We start from the raw sequence: 18,761 nt of genomic DNA, 5'->3' as shown, positions 1-18,761 counted from the left end.
ACAATTAAGCACTTACTCTGTCAGGCCCTATTTTTTTGTTTTTCTTCTTGTTTTTTAGAGACAGGGTCTTGCTCTGTCACCTGGACTGGAGTGTGGTGACGTAATCACAGCTCACTGCAGCCTTGACCTCCCAGGCTCAAATGATCCCTCTTCCTCAGCCTCCCAAGTCCCAAGTAGCTGGGACCGTAGGCATGCACTGCCTCATTGGGCTAGTTTTTAATTTTTGTAGAGATAGGGTCTCCCTATGCTGCCCAGGCTGGTCTAGAACTCCTGGGCTCTAGCGATCCTCCCGCCTTGGCCTTCCAAAGTCCTGGGAATACAGGTGTGAGTCACCATGCCCAGACTTAAGTTCTTTATATACAGGATATCTTTTAATTCTTTTAACAGACCTGTTACTGTCATCAGCCTGAAGATAATAAAATCGTCTCAGAGAGTTTAAGTGATTTACCCAAGGTCATGAAAGGTAGAACTGGGGCTGGTACCCAGATCTGTCTGATGCCAGAGCTCACGTTCTTGACTGTATATGCATATTGCCTGGCTCAGTACCTTGCTAATGGTAATTATCTTCAATATGATAATTCAATTAGGTCCTTGTTAAATAATGATTAGACTCATTTTGATTCAATAGGGTAACATATTACAATCTTGGCATTTTTTTCCCCCAAAATTGATCTTTCTCAACTTGTCTGATATTGGTTTTTGTTCTTCAGAGTAGAATTTTGTTGAAACTCTACTTGTTGAAGTTTGGGGTTAGGAAGTAGGCCAACTTCTTTTGTGAAATCTCAGGTATCAGATGCATTAGTGCCAGTGGCAGTGGGCCCCAGTCTATGGCGACACTGTTTTAACTCACATCTACTGAGTGCTGCCCGCAGAACAAAGACTGAAATATTTTGGACTTCTTAATATGTTTTGTTTATCTCCATGAGTTTTAGATATTGAAAAATAATCATCTAAGTATTATCAATTTAAAACTCTTGCCTTAAAATCATTTTTAAAGTTTTTCTATTTGTTCTTGATCTTCTCTAAATGGTATGAGAAGGAGAAGGTGGAAATCCATTTGACTAAAGCCAAGGAGCTAGCTTCACTTCGTTAAGTCAGCCGTGAAGATTAATAAGAATTGGTTGATTGGCAGTTCCTCCTCCTCGTCCTCCTCCTCCCCCCTCCTCCTCCCCTTCCTTCTGCTCTTCTTGTTCTTCTTCTTTATCTTTCTCTTCCCCTTCTCCTTCTTCTCTTTCTCCCTTCTCGCTTCTTTTTTCTTTCTTCGTTGACAGGGTTTCACTCTGTTGCCCAGGCTGAAGTGCAGTGGCATGATCATCATAGCTCACTGAAGCCTCCCGGGCTCAAGCAATCCTCTCACTGTAGCCTCCTGAATACCTGGGACTACAGACATGCGCCATCACACCCAGCTACTTTTAAAATTTTTAGTGGAGGCAAGGTCTTGCTATGTTCCCCAGTCTGGTCTCTAAGTCCTGGCCACCAGCAATCTTCCCATGTTGGCCTCCCAAAGTGCTGGGATTTCAGGTAGTCGCCACTGCAGCTGGTCACTTGGCAACTTTTTAAAAATAAAAATCAATTAAAAACATTGTAGCTTGAGAATTCTTAGCATCTTAAGGGCAGGCATTTGTGCCTGTTCCAGGAGCCGAGGGCTGCAGGTATGGATCACCCAAGTCCTTGTGTCTCCTCCCTAGTCCATCCCCATCATGTGCTTGTCTTTTGTATGTTATCTAGTTTCTTTATTTACTCACTCCCTTCCTGCATTCTCAGTGTTTATTTTTCTCCTATTCTGTGTCAGGAACTCTGCTAATCATTGAGAGTGGAAAAAAAAGGACCAAATCAATACAAGCTTGTGAAAGCACAATGTGCTGAGAAGCTAACATTTTGGGAGTGAAATGGTAGGGTAGGAAGGGGAATGTTAGGACAGGTGTCTCTAAAAGGTGAAGCTTCGGTGAGCCTTAAATGAGATAGAGCTCTTCTAGCAGTCAAGGGCAGGGACAACATTCTAGAACCAAGGAATAACATACGAAGGCACACAGATGAGAAAGAGTGCAAGGACAAAATTCAGCTTGTGTGACTGGAGCCTGGGGCTGTGGAGAAGAGGTAAGGGCTGTAGAGGGAAAGGAGAGACCAGATCCTGAAGAGGCCTCCATCAATGTAGTATCTTCATCAGTCTGTGCTTGTAAATCAGATAGCTGAAGCTCTGTTGTTTTTTCTGCTTTGTTATATTTTTAAGTTTAGCAAGATTGACTGTTGCTAGGTTTATAATTATGGCTAAAGTAGGTACCACGCTACCCTGTCACCCCATACATTTTCTAGTTGGCTATCACCCCTTGATATGTTAACCCTTTGAGGGTCATTAGAACTTTAGGTCCCTTTAGTAGACAGTTTCTCTCAGGTGGTCTGCTGGACTTCAGGCCTTGTGGCACTCTGATCACCTTCTTAAGCCTTCTTCGTATTTGGTGTACATGTGAAGAAACTACTCAGGTATTTTGGACCAGTTTAGCAAAAAGACTCCTCTCTCAGAACATATACAAACCAAGGCCTTACTTAAGAGAAAGCATTTGCATCCATAGTTCCTTAAAACAAGTATGTTTTGAGCTCATCAGTTGACCAAGAAAGTCCTTTCTTTCACTTAAGAAGATATACTGTCTTTGTATAGTTGCTTTGAGGTTTTCACTCAAAACCTCCTAATTGTTTATCATACAGAATTATCTATAGTCAGATGAGGCAGCAAAGACAATTTAAGGGTTGATTTGTTAGTGAATATAGTGTAGCAAATCTCTACCAAACATACTAAATTTATAAGAAAATTGGAGCCCACTGGCTGAAGTTCTTTTCCTAAATGTCATATACTAAGGATATCTTAATTCTTTTCTTCAGGTTCAATTAGCAGAATTTCTAGAAAATTTACAAGAAAAGTCCTTGAGGATTGAAGCCTTTGTCAGTGAGATAGAATCCTTTTTTAATACCATTGAGGTAAGTTAACACACCCATTTTACTTTAACTTGGCTTGTTCACAGTATCAGAAATAAATGATTCTGAGGTAGGGGGATCTGACTTGGGGATTTTGTGTGCATGTGTTGTTTGCCGTTGTTGGTTCAGTTCCATTCAAAGCGAGGATGCCTAAAGTCTTCTCTCTGTGCATAATCAGTGAGACTCCTTTCTGTCTGTGGATAAAAGATTTGCCCTTAACAACAGACATGCATTTATTATGCATGTACTATAAGGCAAATGCTTTATATGCTCTCCCTAATTGCATCCTCACAGTAAATATGAGAGGTGTTATTATTATTGTTTTCATTTTCCACATAAGAAACCAAGTCTTAAAATCCATTCCTCTGTTTTCATGCCACTCACTGGGTTAACTCTGCAGAAATACTCTGAGTCACTGTCCAGTGTCCCATTCCCAGGGCCAGTGAGTGCCTCTCATAGCATGACTATTTCTGATGAGTTCATGCTCTCCTAGCTGCTGGCTCCTGTCCCTTCTGTGGGGAAGAGAGGAGCTAGCAATGCTCCGTCCTTATACAGAAATGGCCCAGTACCCTCACCAGTCAATCAGGACTGGCAGAGGGCCTGAGGCCACTGCAGAGACTGCTGCACAACTCCCCTACTACTGGGGCCACTCCACATCCCGGTTTGCCTGAGAGGTCTGCTTAATTCCAATTGTAGATCAACTAATACATGCTAGATATTTCTGGTGTCCCTTCCTCAGGTGTCCTTTGTAGAGAGTAAATTATGGGATCATCTTATTACTAACCCCGCTAGTGAGGATAGCCAGGCATCTGGGTGTGTCTGGACGGGCCACGAAGTTTCTCCCTCTGTGGGATAACGTGCCACCTCACTGGAGAATATTTGGGGAGGTAGGTCCCTCTTCCATATCTGGGCTGCTTTCTGCCTTGTGCTGTGATTTTAGTGGAGTGATGCCTCTCCACTCCCTGAAGGCCAGGGATCCTCACTCACCGTGATGCCATTTTCAAGTTTCATCATGTGTGAGTGCAGGTAGGCAAGACTTACACACACACACACACACATATTTTTATTATGGTAGCTAAAATCTTTTTGATGATACTGTTATAGTGAATTCTATTGCTTTATTGCAAAGTTAATTGTGCGAAAGGGAATGGTAGGTTAGAAATTGGAACCGGGCATGTGATGTCTGATTTTCTGATCAGGATGCCAGAGGTCAGTTCTTTAAAAGGCTGGTGTTTAAAAAAAAAAACAAAAAAACATGCATTTCTTATTTCATTCAGAGGAGGATTTTTTTTTTTTTGCTCGTTTTCAGGAAAACTGTAGTAAAAATGAGAAAAGGCTAGAAGAACAGAATGAGGAAATGATGAAAAAGGTTTTAGCACAGTATGATGAGAAAGCCCAGAGCTTTGAGGAAGTGAAGAAGAAGAAGATGGAGTTCCTGCATGAGCAGATGGTCCACTTTCTTCAGAGCATGGACACTGCCAAAGACACCCTGGAGACCATCGTGAGAGAAGCAGAGGAGCTCGACGAGGCCGTCTTCCTGACAGTAAGTGCCAAGTAAAACGGGCTCAAACACCTTGCGCCCACTCTGGCACATTTACTTTTAAAGCTTCATCTCTCACTATTCCTTAAGATTATTTATATCTCTGTGTGGGATTTACATAATTCTGGCATTTAAACATTATTTGGGCATGCCTGATGCCTATAGAAAAGGCCCAGCCTCAATGCCCGGATCCAGCTGAAAGATACATGGAGACAGCTCATAGCATCATCATTCCATTGTCCCACTGGATTGGTCACCATTTAAGAGGGAGGGAAAGCAATCTTGTTCCTGCCATGCTTTCCCTCTAAGGGCCAGCTCACGTCCTCTGGCTAGCTCCTGGGGCTGTCCCCTCCACTCCCTAAGCTGAAGTGACCACTCATGTGGACCACTCCCCCTCTGAGCCTGGCCAGAGAGTAATATTTGGGTGTGCAAAAGGATGGCATAATGAGGCATCCTCTCAGGTAATAAACATGTTGGTGTTTTTACAAGGGAATTCCTGGGGGCAGGATTCCTTAATTCAAGCAAGTAACTTGTAAACATGGAAATTCCCTTGGGTGCTTCAAATTGCACCAGGAGAGACACCTCTGTGCTCCCGGCAATCCCCAGAATATTCTGTGAGATGCTGGCTCTCCATGGAGCTAGGATTCAGCAGAAATAGTAGAGATGTTGGGGGCGGGGGAAGTACCGCTCTTGGGATGACCAGGAACCTCCCTTTCAAAGTTTCCCATCTTCCCACCCTTTAGAAAACCTCGGAGATACAGTAAGGCAAAACGGGGCAATGCTAGCCTTTCGATTTGCCTCTGGGGACACCTCTTGCCAGGGCAAATTTGAGTGAAGTGGACATGGCCATCCTTAAAGAGAACTATATTCATTACATTGTTTTGTGTGTATTTAAGACAAAGCTTCTTATTCATAAATTGGGCACTTCTTGTGAAGCATAACATTACTAAAGTGCTTTTTGTTCCTTGAGAAGCTTATCTTTGATAAGAATCAGAATAATTTACTTCTCTCTAGAAGAACAAATTGAAAATGAAGAAAAAGAAGGCATTTTTCCTACTTATAAAAGTAACATTACCCATTTTTTTTTAAATTTGGAAAATATAGAAAAGCACACAAAATATCACTCAGATAAATACTGATTACATTTTTTATATCTATCCCATCATTTTTCCTGCTTCAGAGAATTCTGTTCTGGAAGCTAAGCCACTGGTTGATGAATAGAGAGAAGCAGAGCATAAGCAACTCATTGCCAGTCACTGATCATAGACAGGGCCAACTGCAAATGAAAGCACTCTCCATCCCTGCCCTGACACTGCCCATCCCACTCCCCCACAACCCCGCCTTCTGAGCACTTGTGTCCTTGCTGCCCAGGCTGAGGCCACCAAAGAAAAGCGCAGGGAATCTGAGGGGTTATGATTTTCAAACGTGGGTAATCTTAATGCTCCTGGTTGGTGTTTCTTTTGTTGTTAATTAGCTCTCTTTCTCTCTCTCTCTCTCTCTCTCTCTCTCTCTCTCTCTCTCTCTCTCCTTCTCCTCCTTCCTTTCTCTTTCTCCCTAAGTCGTTTGAGGAAATCAATGAAAGGTATATAAAACATGGCATAATAAAGTGGCAAATAGCATGACTGGATGCCTGCTTTTTAATATTTTGGTGCCTTATAGAAAATGAGCTGCCAATTAAAAAAATACATTTAGTGGGCTACAGTATTTTCACTTTTAGACACAGTGCTTTTAAAAGCTAAATGACAGCTTTGAAAGAAACTGCATGTGCTTTAGTTAAATAACAATTATCATAATGTAGATTTTTAACTGCTTCCTCAAGATGTATTCTGCATTGTCAGCCTAATCTAGGCCATCTTTCCCATCACTGCATATAGAACATTTTGTAGATACTTAGATGCATTGGTTAAATATGAATATTTGAAAGAATCATTCATATCTGCCTTGAGCAATTTTATGATTTATGTAATCTTAATGGACTGTTCTATCATTTTTCTCTTGAAAAGATAGTCCTGCATTTATCTTCTCTTTCTGCTCAGCTAACCTAAATGAATCTCCCTCTTTTGATTCTGTTTTGTTTTGTTGTTGTTTTTAACACTTCGTCTAAGAGAATTCTTCATTCTTTTCAAAAGCAAAACACTCCACAAGAAATTAGAACATGTTGTCTATAAATATAAAAGCATGGAACATCAGATTTATGTTTATCTTTTGGAGCATCTGATATTGAAATTCTCTGACAGATCTGACACATTCTCCCTTTTGCCTCATAGCAAGACTTAAGGTCTTTCCTTCTGGTTTGAGCCTCATGCTTTCTCCTTTTAGTGTAATTTTAAATGTAAATTTCTAAATTGTAAATATCATCTTGGTTTACTTCCATCCCAATTCAAATTATGATGCAGCATAGAGTAAAATCAGAAATTTAGATCTATAATGTATTAAAATATAGAAAAATGGATTTAGATTAGAAATATGATTTTTGAGATAATTGAAATTACACAGAAGAATCATATTTACCTAAAAAAAATTCTGTTCAACAGAATATTGCCAGTTAGTTTTATGAAAATAATTTGTATACTAATATTGGCATTAATCAGTAGTGTTTTATAACAGTGGCTCTGTTATGAGTAGAATTCTCCAAAGAGCTTTTAAATATGCTGATGCCTGAATTTTCTGAGATTCTGATTTAATGGCTCTGGGGTGAAGCTGAGCATTTTTAAGACTTCCTAGATGATTATAATGCACAGCCAGGGTTGGATGTTCTGGTTTATACAATCTATCGTTTGACCCAGTGGTTCCCCAAACTGACTGTGCTTAAATCACCTGTGCAATTTGTTTAACCAGAGATCCTTGGGTCCCACCCCAGATTCACTATATCAAAATTTCCAGAGTGACACCAGGCATCTGCTTGTTACCAATTCCCATAGACAAGTTTAAGACACCAGTCAGTTCTGGAAACTGATACCTAGACCATATTTCGACCTCCCTCTTTCCCTCCCTTCCTCCTTCCCTCCCCTCTGCCCCATCCCCTCCTCCTTCCTTCCTTCCTTCTTTCCTTCCTTCCTCCTTCCTTTCTTTCTTCCTTTTTTTTTTTCTTTTTGCCAGGGTCTTACTCTGTTGCCCAGGCTGGAGTGCAGTGACACGAACTCAGCTCGCTGCAACTTCCATCTCCTGGGTTCAAGCGATTCTCTTGCATCAGCCTCCCGAGTAGCTGTAACCACAGATGCACTCCATCACTCCATCATCCCATGCTAATTGTTTGTATTTTTAGTACAGATGGGGTTTTGCCATGTTGCCCAGGCTGATCTTGAACTCCTCAGCTCAAGTGATCCGCCCACCTCCAGTTTCCTTTATTTTAAAAAAGTCATATATTTTTTCTAAATGTTATTGACATTTCTTTTTAACCAAAAAGTACATGGATTTACAGTGCCATTCCATCTACACTGGACAGTGTAGATGCATATTTGCTTACTTATATTTTATCCATTCATAGAAGATACTGCTCAGTAAGAAAATTTGGTGAGTGAAAAGTTGCAAAAATGCAATAGAATGTTTTTACCTTTCTAATCATCAGAATATTGCAAATGTAAATTGACATCCACTTAATGCTAAATACTGTTTCTTTGGTTTTGTGCTTAAATGTGTTTAGCTGTGTGTCATTTTAGTTAATTTCTATTTCACTGTCCAAACGACAATGAATTAATTTTTTGCAAAAGTTGCCTGTCACATAAAGGCAAGTACATTTGGGCTAACCATTATTTTTCTGTAAAGAAAAAAAGACAACAAAATTCTGGGATTTGGTGAAGAAATATGAACAATTAAAGAAAGCCCTATCACAGATGTGCATGGACGCATGCGCACACTTGATGAAGCTGGATGCATCACTACAAAGCCTTCCATGTCCTCAAGAAAACTGTTGTCTCGAAGTCTCGATGTTATTGATGGTCCTTTCTGTAAGAAGTGCTAAGTATCTACAGTTGACCCTTGAACAGCACAAGTTTGGACTGTGTAGATCCACTTACATGTGGATCTTTTTCAATAAATATATTGGAAAAATTTTTTGAGATTTGTGACAATTTGAAAAAAAAGATGAACTGTATTGCCCAGAAACATTGAAAAAATTAAGAAAATGTTAGGTATGTCACAAGTACATAAAACATATGTAGATATTAGTCTATTTTATTGTTTACTACCATGAAACATATACAAATCTATTATAAAAATGAAAACATCAGCACTTATGCACACAAACACCGCTGTCCATGGCACCATATGCAGTTGGGAAAAATATAAACAAATATAAAAATACAGTACTAAATAATAACTGCATAAAATTAACTGTAGTAATACTGTACTACTCAAATAATTTCTACAACTATACCACTACCATACTGCTTTAATAATTTTGTAACCACCTCCTGTTGCTCTTGTGATGAGCTCATGTTGTGTATCTACTTAAAACACTGTGTCACGCTGATCATCTCCCTGCGAGCAGTTAGTCCCTCCAGGAAATTGCACATTGTAGTAAAAAGTGATCTCTTAAGGTTCTTATATATTTTTCACCATGTTCGGTGCAATACTGTAAACCTTGAATAACACCATGATACCCATATGAAGTGGCACTAGTGATCCTGGATGTACTCCTAAGAAACAGAAATGCGATGACATCACAAGAAGTTGAATTGCTTGATATTTTCAGTAGATTGAAAATATTAGTAGTCTGAAAATATTGGTGCTGTAGCCGCCATTGCTTACCATTTCAGGTGATTCATCATCTTGTAAAGAGATGATGTAAACTTACAGAATTAATACACAGTATTAAGGTATTAATGCAGTACTGAAAGTGTATTTTGTCTTCTGTATGAATTTCTGAAGAACTTTTCTTTTCTCTAGCTTACTTGATTTTAAGAATACAGTCTATAATACATATACAAAATATGTGTTAATCAATTCTTTAGGTTATTGATTGGTAAGGCTTCCAGTCCACAGTAGGCTATTCATAGTTAAGTTTTTGGGAAGCCAAACAATACACATAAATTTTCAACTGTAGAAAGAGTCCGTGCCCCAAACCTCATCTTGCTCAAGAGTCAGCTGTAGTTTATTTATTTTACCTTACCACTTTTTCTCCCTCCCTTCATATTATATCTCTAAAGGCAGTGCTTGTATATTAAATGATTTTTCTCAACACTAAAAATGCTTAAATTAAGGAATGCTGTCAAACATATTTAGACTCAACATTTGCATATCTGGAAAAACACATTTGCTTAGAAAATGCTGTTCTGTTGAGGGGATTCATTTTTTTCTCATTTTGCTCTTTTGTGTTATAATAATGAAAAAGAGTTGCAACCATTGTAAGACCTGCTTCTAAAAGGATGTCTGCTTGCCTTTTCGTATGCTGATGTTAAACTGGAATAGGTCGGTGCATAAGGGAAAACTGGAACATTTTGCTTGTGGTACCTACCATCAGAGCTTTTGTGCTACAAAATGTCCTACATTAATACACATCAGCAGTGTGTATTTTTAGAGGACTTAGTACATGTATGGGGCACCATTTTTGTTAATTCTGAGCCTATCATTTCCACCCTCTCCATCCCTTGAGTCTTAATTTGGGCTTATGCTGTCTTCCCTCATCTAGCCCCTGTGGGGTTCTCCCACCTGACCTCAGACCTCTGTCCTCTGCTTGCCCTGACCCTTCCTTAGACACTTGCCAAGATCGTTGTCTAAATTTCCCTTTTGTAACAATTTTGTGGTTCTCCCTGCCTTAAAAGACAAAATTGAACTCTAATTGGGTATGAAAGGCTCTTCATAGTCAAGCCACTTTTCTACTTCATCCCTAGCTGTCTGTGTTTCCCAACTCCCACGGTGCCCTCTGGCCCTCGAATGTGCTGAATTGGCCACCTCCATGCCTTGGTTCATGCTCTTCTTCTATCTGCAACACCCTTCCTTATTCTCTCTTCTGCCGAGGAAACTCCTACTCATGAAGACCCAGCCCAAATGTTACCTTCTCTTTGAAGCCCCTCTGGAACCACCTCCCCTAAATCAAATGATAGTGAATTTTATTGTTTCTGACAATAGCAAGTGTAGAAGTCACTCTTTAAATATTCAGTTTTATTTTGTAATATTTTTCCTTCATACTGACCATATATCCACCGTCACTGAGATCCTCATATCCTCACCCACACACAATTATTGTCCTCTTATTTATTTAAAATGTTTATTAAATGGCCATCATGTGCCAAGTAATGCATTAGAATATAGTAGTGTTTTCTAACGAATAATGTATTCTAGTGAATACAAAGGCCTTTCCCGAATGTAAATGGTATTCTGGTGAAGCAGACAGTCAAAAACTAAAGAGGCTGTGATAAGTCTGGGGAAATAAAACAAAGCCCAGCGAGGAATAGAGGGGGCAGGCAAGGCTGTTTAGTAGCGTACAATCTGAGGAGCTGACATTTGAACAGAGATCTAAATTAAGTCAAGGAAGGAGCCGAGCAAGTGTCTGAGAGAAGAGAGTTCTAACAGCAAGTGCAGTGGGTCTGCTAGGAAAACCAAGACGTCCATGGAAATGAAGCCGATGCAGTTCCTTGCAGCAGACTGAGTTGCTGGAAGAGAATTCCAGTCCTGCGTGACAGGGGTGCCCAAAGGAGAGCTGCTCCTCTTGGAGGCCTCTCGTGCTAAAAATATTTTTTGTGTGTGTGATGGTGTTTTGTTCTTGTTGCCCAGGCTGGAGTGCAGTGGTGTGATCTCAGCTTACCGCAACCTCCGCCTCCTGGGTTTGAGCACTTCTCCTGCCTCAGCCTCCCAAGTATCTGGGATTACAGGGGCCCCCCATCATGCCCAGCTAATTTTTGTATTTTTAGTAGAGACAGGGTTTCACCATGTTGGTCAACCTGGTCTCGAACTCCTGACCTCGTTATTCGCCCACCTCAGCCTCCCTAAGTACTGGGATTACAGGCAAAAGACACTGCACCATGCTAAAAATAAATTCTTTTGCAAACTCTCTGTTTCCTCTTTCCCCTTCAGAGTTAACCTTTTTGTCACTGTTTGTTTAAATCCAGATTTCATCTGGATACAAATGCTTAGACTTAGCCTCAGTTGGCAGTCCACTAATGAGGGCGTTGAGTCCATAAGCTGTTGATTTATAAATTGTGGCTTGTTTAGTCTTTCACAAATGGCAAGCTTTATTCTCTTTCGCTGTTCTTTCCCCAGTACGGAGCACAATGCCTGGGACATAGTAGGTAAACAAGTTTTGAATGACAAAATGACTAGAAGCTTAATATTGAGGTTTGAGAACAAGGACATCTACAGTGTGGAAGTTTCCAGATGTGCCCTTAGCATGTTTATCCTTTGAAGCCGCAGTGGGTATAAAAGGCTTTGGATATAAGTCCTTTCCCTTTAGGAAATAAAGAAAATAATCACTAAAATGAAGTAATTTTTAGGACTAATTTTATACGTAAAATACTTAAGACTGTATTGTTTGATAGAATCTTTTCTAACTAGAGGATACAGGAATGAAATTTCCAATATTACCAGTGGCCTAAGAATAGATTTTAGACATATATTTTGAGACTTTAAAGCCTTAAATCCTTTTCTGGAGAGAGTGAGAGTCCCTGCCTTATGCAAAAGCACCACAACCAATACCAGCTTCATTTTCAACAACTGTTTTCCACTTTCATTCCATATGTTAATAATTTTTTGACTTATATAGAGCTCTATTCCCCTGATAGGTTGCTTTCTGCAATGGAGAGCACTGCTTCTTTAGAGAAAATGCCTGCTGCGTTTTCCCTTTTTGAACATTATGATGACAGCTCGGCAAGAAGTGACCAGATGTTAAAACAAGTGACTGGTAAGCATTTTAATGTATTAATTACCTAGATAAAATATGACAGTTTTTGCTTGTTTGTTTTGTGTATAAAAGATATATACACAAGATTTTAAGGCATGTAACTGGAAAAAGAAAAGTATTAGTTGTAAAATGTTACAGCTAGACTCTGAAATCAAGCATGAGACCCGCATCCCATTTCTGTGGGCATTTCCATCTGAAGCTTTATGACTTGCTGGGAGATTGAGGAGGTGGAAGGAGCCATGGAACCAAAGGATCTCCTCTTTTTTTTTTTTTTCATTTAAAAATAGGATTTCTCTCCCTCTCTTCTTGAGAGTTGTTTGCCTCATACCAGCAGCCAGGTATAGAAAAAAAAAGAAGTCAAATGTTTTCCTATGTGTCGAACAGATTTCTGTTTATGAGTGGTTTTCCCCTCTTCAATTCAGTTCTTTTCCCCTTTTTTTCAAACTAAACAGATGAGCTTAGAGAACTAACAGCTCAGCAGCATGGTCTGTAGCCAGGAGCCTCCCACTCAGCTGTCAGAAGCATCCTGCCAGCTCTTCACAATATTTTTTAATGTGCTATTTTAACAAACAGGACAATGAAACTTATTTAGATTTTTCAAAGCTGCCATGTTTCAGTAAAGTTACCGAGTTTTACTTACTGTACAGCGTGCTCAGATGTCCTCCTTAAAAGATGCTATAATTTTCCAAAACCACCTCAAAGATTACCGCCATTTGGGAGGCTGAGGCGGGAGGATCACTTGAGCTCAGGGGTTTGAATCCAGACTGGGCAACATAGTAAGACCCCCCTGCCGTCTCTAAAAAAAATAAAACCCCAGAAACAAAAACAAAAACAAGAAAAGATGGCTGTTGTGTTTAAATTGATGATTATCTTTCATTCCTGTACAGAGTGTTAGTTCAGTAACTACTAAAAAGGCTACTGTGTGTCTAAAAAGACAAAAACAATACAACATCACACAACACACAAAAAACCAAAACTCCACCAGCCCTTTATAAAATTAAAAACCCAGTCATTGATCTTAATGGATTTTCTCTAGAAATAGCTCAAAACAAAGTGTGTTTTATTGTAATGTCTTTAAGAAGGATTAGATCAGGGCAGTGATTGCAAATGAACAAAGTTTGATTAACAGAGCTAGTCTTTTGCTTTTAAGGGATTCATTATAGGCTACTGTTCATTTAGAAGAATATGCCTTTGAATACTTAATGGACAATGAGAGGACATTTAATATATTTTTGAAGTCACAGAGTTAAAATGTCACAAAGTGTTAGCAATTAATTCAGCAAGTGCACATGGCAGTCCCTGTGGTTCGAAGCCTTTTATGGACAGATGATCTCAGAGCCATAAATGTTACTTTGTGTGTCTTTTTCACAAAATTGGAGCCCAAGGTGTTGACTTGCTGCTAAATAGTTTTTGCTCATCTTGTGACACCACTTGGATATGAAGTCCTCACCTGTTACCTGAAAAATTGATCTGATGACCCCCTTCCTAAACTAAGCAGATACAGTGAGGAAAGGATGTGAGTTTTCCAGTGAGAAGCAGCAGCCCATATGATTTATTTCACACTTAAACACGATGCCTGGCATAGTGGGAACCATTAAGCCTATCAAATCATCTCATCTCAACATAACCCAAAGAAGTAGATTTTGCTATTCCCATTTGACAGGTAAAGAAAGGTGAGGAAAGAGAAGAACAGAAAAGTGTTCTTTTTTCAAGACAACATAGCTGGTTGGGGTGTACGTGGCAGGGGAGTTTTGCACTCCCCTGTGGTTCAGAGTCTGCACTTGAATCACTGCCCCACAGCAAAGAGGCAGAGTGCACTGCTGAGAAAGATGAGAGAAACACAGATCATGGATAAACAAACGTAAATCTAGGCTTCCTTGATGCTGGCACCTGGGGATTTTTTTTTTAATTGTGGTAAAATAAACATAACTTAATATTTACCATCTTGTCCATTTTTAATTGTACAGTTTAGTGGCATTAAGGACATTCCTATTGTGGTACAGCCATCACTGCCATCCCTCTCCAGAGCTCTTCATCTTGCAAAATGGAAACTCTATATCCATTAAATGCTGACTCTCCATGCTCCCCTTTCCCTGGCTCCTGGCAGCCACCATTTTACTTTCTGTTTCTGTGAATTTGATTACTCTAAGTACCTCATCTAACTGGAATCATATGGTATCACTCTTTTTGGGACTGGCTTATTTAACTTAGAGTAGTATCCTCAAGTCTCATTGTGTTGTAATGTGTCAAACTTTTCCTCCTCTTTAAGGCTGACTAATATTCCATTGTACGTACACACAGCATTTTCCTTCTCTTGTTCATCTGTTGGTGGATACTTAGGTTGCTTTCACTTTTTGGCTATTGTGAATAATCCTGTTCTCCCGAAGGCCAGGTTGAATGGAAATGTGTATCTAGTCACAGATTCTGAAGTCCAGTTTGGTTAATGCTTAACTCCATGTGTGGCGGCTCTTTTGGGGCACATTTCATCAGGCAGAGGGGTGATTCTTCTACCCAGTTCCTTAGCTTCTGGTAAGAAAGCCCTAAACTTTCATTTTTTTTTTTTTTGCATCACCCTTTTTTTTTTTTTCCAGACGGAGTCTCACTCTGTCACCCAGGCAGAAGAGCAGTGGCACCATCTCAGCTCACTGCAACCTCCACCTTCCAGGTTCAAGCAATTCTCATGCCTCAGCCTCTCCAGTAGTTGGGATTACAGGCACGCACCACCACACCTGTCTAATTTTTGTATTTTTAATAGACATAGGGTTTCACCATGTTGGCCAGGTTGGTCTCCTATTCCTGACCTCAAGTGATCTACCTGCCTCAGCCTCCTGAAGTGCTGCAATTACAGGAGTAAGCCACTGCGCCCAGCCGGCATTACACTTAATCAAGTTTATTACTACAGAAGTGTACACAGAGTTGCTAAACTCCAGGTCTCTGATGTTGTCCTACCACATAAGAATTGTAAATCCAGCCATTATTATTAGATTATATCTATGGAATATTCTTATTCCCTTTTCATTTCAGAATTCTTTGAAAAGTAAAAGTATTTCCTCTTTCTGAGAAAAAGGTGTTTCACTGTTAATGCTTTTGGGGGAAGGAACACATTAAAACAAAATTTCTAACCTACATACTTTGCTTCTTCTTTAAAATTAAGTGATTTTTTGGATCAATTAATCCGTTTTTAAGTTTGTTAATTTACACGAGAGAGAGAGAGAAATGTGAAAAATGTTTTCATTTTTAAAAAGCAGATACAGCTCCATGTATAATTCATAAGATAAAAGTGGGAGCATTTTCATTGTTCACGCCTCAAGTAGTTCTCTGCTTGGTCCTTTCATAGACCTGGGTAACATGAAAATTTACTGAACTACATTTATCTGGATGGAGTCCTTTAGAATGTGACATGAATTTCCTGCTGGGAAAGACAAGCAATACATTCCAAGACAGTATCAGGGTCTCTGAGCTGTGATCAGTCCCTGGGGAGGCGCTCGTACCAGCAGCCTCTGCCTTAGCATGCAGCCTGCTCTGCAGGTCTTACCTCCGTGGCTTCTGTGGCTTTCCAGATGATTGGTCCCTCATTCAGCCCTCATCTTCAGGAGCTTCCTGCCTCGCCCCTCTCCTATTTCCTGTGCTCCTGCCAAGGCCCCTTTGTTTGCTGAATATTAGTGTTGGTTACCTGCCTGTCACTTTGCTAAGCACTCGATCAATATTATTTGCTTCTTAAAACAACCCTGGGAGGTAATGCTATTATTATTGTTTTCTCATTTTAAAGACGGGGAAACTGAGGCTAAGATAACAGAGAGGGCGGATCCTGTGTTTCACCTCAGGCCAGCCACTCTGCACTGATGTCCATGAACCGGACCCTTCTCCTCTTCTGCTTCATGTTTTCACAACTGTGCATTTCTTCTGCTCTTTATCGCCATTGAATCTTCTCAGTTTGTCTTTTTTCTTACGTTCTTCAGTCCCATTTGTGTTTTTCTCATTTTTACCTTCTTGCTGAACTGAACTTTATTTTTGTTTTCCTTTGGTGTCCACTTTTAATAAAGTAATCTCATAAAATTTGGCCCATATTGTTAGCATTTCAGCAAACTTATCTCTCAGGAAATGTTGACTAGAAAAAAATAAACTCAAAAAATAAATGTAAAAGCATGCTGTCCAGCTGGACATGGTGGCTCACGCCTGTAATCCCAGCACTTTGGGAGGCCGAGGCGGGAAGATCACCTGAGATCAAGGAGTTTGAGACCAGCCTGGCCAACATGGTGAAACCCTGTCTTTACTAAAATTACCAAAAAATAAGCTGGGTGTGCTGGCAGGCGCCTGTAATCCCAGCTACTAGAAAGGCTGGGGCAGGAGAATCACTTGAACACGGGAGGTGGAGGTTGCAGTGAACTCAGATTATGCCACTGCACTCCAGCCTGGGTGACAGAGTGAGACTCCACCTCAAAAATAACAACAAAAAAAGCATGCTATCTTTTCAACTATGGAAATAACCTTTTCCTCTAATTTGAAAAATATATTCAAAGATTTTGTGTCATAAGTTTTGGAGAAGAATTGCATTGAAGCCTGATTTATGGTGTTGCATATATCGTTATCATGAACTTTACAAGTCTCTAGGAAACACTCAAGGATTTTGTTGTCTTTAAAATTCAGAACAACAGAGTTATACTAGGTGTCTAGAATGTATGCTTAATCAATTAGTAGGCTACTTTTTCTGTAGTTTTTATATTTTGTTTAATTTTTTTAAAGTTAATAATTTCAAAAATCGATAGGGATAGCCACGTTGGAAAGACAAAATGGGATAGTCGTTTCAGAAAGAGTATTTTGATATTTTATTTTTTAAAGTATTTTTCAGGCTTGAAGTATACTAACTATATCTTAAAAGGGTTTCATTTGCCTCTATTGTTAATGTAGACTGTATTGATACGGAATGATACAGCCTTGGTTATCTAGCAAAGCATGCATTTTGTTTTGAAGGAAAAGAAAGTCAGTTGTTGCCTCCTTTCACCTACATGAGTTTATTGCTCTAGCTATAGGACTATAGAAGAGTCTTCTCAAGTGATCCCATTTTGGAATATATTTTTGTTTATTTCCGGGTCTATTATATATGTTCACATGTACAAATGCATAGAAAACATTGTGGAAGGATACACATTCAAATGCAACAGTGATTGCATCTAAAGAATATGGCTGGGTGTGGTGGCTTTCGCCTGTAATCCCAGCACTTTGGGAGGCTGAGGCAGGTGGATCATTTGAGGCCAGGAGTTCAAGACCAGCCTGACCAACATGGTGAAATCCCACCGGTACTAAAAATACAAAAATTAGCCAGTTGTGGTGGTGCATGCCTGTAATTCCAGCTACTCAGGAGGCTGAGGCAGGAGAATTGCTTGAGCCTGGGAGGTGGAGGTTGCAGTGAGCCGAGATTGCATCATTGCACTCCAGCCTGGATGATAGAGCAAGACTCCGTCTCAAAAAAATAAAAAAATAAAAAATAAATAAAGAAAATAGAAAATTTAAAAATTAAAAAAGAATGTCATTTGGGTTGGGGATTTTGGGGAACAAGGGAGCCCTTCTACTTTTATACCATGTATTTCTGTATTGTTTAAAATTTTTTTCAACAAGCATAAGTAAATTTTGCCCTAAAAATCAATAAAAACAGCATTAGTTACAATAAATGTTGTTTATATTCCAGTTCCACAGCCTCCTAGGTTGGAACCTCAGGAACCAAATTCTGCCACCAGCACAACGATTGCAGTTTATTGGAGCATGAACAAGGAAGATGTCATTGATTCATTTCAGGTTTACTGTATGGAGGAACCACAAGATGACCAAGAAGTAAATGGTACGATTGCTAACACAAATACAGATTCATATGCATATCCATGCATCTTCTTGTGAAGTATTTAAACATATACCTGCATTATGACTCTTTCCACAAAGCATTCATGGCCACTTACAAAACAACAACAACAAAACCGCAACAACCATATAATTAAATAATAACTACAGAAGCAAAATTTGGGAATCAAGATCAAGGAAAACAAAAATGCATAAACATTACGTCATAGTCAATATGAATATTGTAATTGAGATTCACATTTGGCTTTGAGCTCTCAGAATAACAGGAGCAATGAAGTAGTTCTCATTTTCAAAAAGGAGCTAACGTACCAGAGTTTCAAGGAAAATAAAGTTTTAATCAGTACCAAAGCCTGAAAGCTAAGTGTCACGTGTTCCACTTTGTAGGGAAGAAGCCGTATAGAGGACAATGTGTTCCACATGGTTGGAATGCAGATGAAGTATGGGATGTCATGCTTGGCAGTTTCTCAGGTCTATCTTTGCTAAAAGCTACCAACAAACCACAAGGTTTATTCAGTGTTCACAGTTTCCAAGGCATGGGCCTAGGTATGGTGTAGTCTTCCT

The 18,761-nt window shown here is 39.6% G+C and overlaps 1 protein-coding gene across 2 annotated transcripts in view; it reads left to right on the top strand.

Moving 5' to 3' along the window:
- CMYA5 (cardiomyopathy associated 5) overlaps positions 1 to 18,761 on the top strand; it is a 96,483-nt gene that overhangs the window by 46,452 nt on the left and 31,270 nt on the right. Inside the window, exons 3-7 of one of the 2 annotated variants that reach the window (XR_013532264.1) lie at positions 2,878 to 2,973; positions 4,280 to 4,513; positions 6,070 to 6,092; positions 7,610 to 12,347; positions 18,034 to 18,183. Coding sequence is in view for 1 of the 2 variants with exons in the window: in XM_035291333.3 (XP_035147224.3) it covers positions 2,878 to 2,973; positions 4,280 to 4,513; positions 6,070 to 6,092; positions 12,229 to 12,347; positions 18,034 to 18,183 (622 nt within the window). In the remaining variant the exon portion in view is untranslated. The remainder of the gene's footprint in view (positions 1 to 2,877; positions 2,974 to 4,279; positions 4,514 to 6,069; positions 6,093 to 7,609; positions 12,348 to 18,033; positions 18,184 to 18,761) is intronic. The other variant, XM_035291333.3, reaches the window with a different exon arrangement.

This window comes from Callithrix jacchus, chromosome 2 (assembly GCF_049354715.1).
Source record: "Callithrix jacchus isolate 240 chromosome 2, calJac240_pri, whole genome shotgun sequence".
NCBI lineage: Eukaryota > Metazoa > Chordata > Mammalia > Primates > Cebidae > Callithrix > Callithrix jacchus.
Note: the sequence above shows the minus strand (reverse complement) of the source record. Positions and strands in the feature narration are given on the sequence as shown.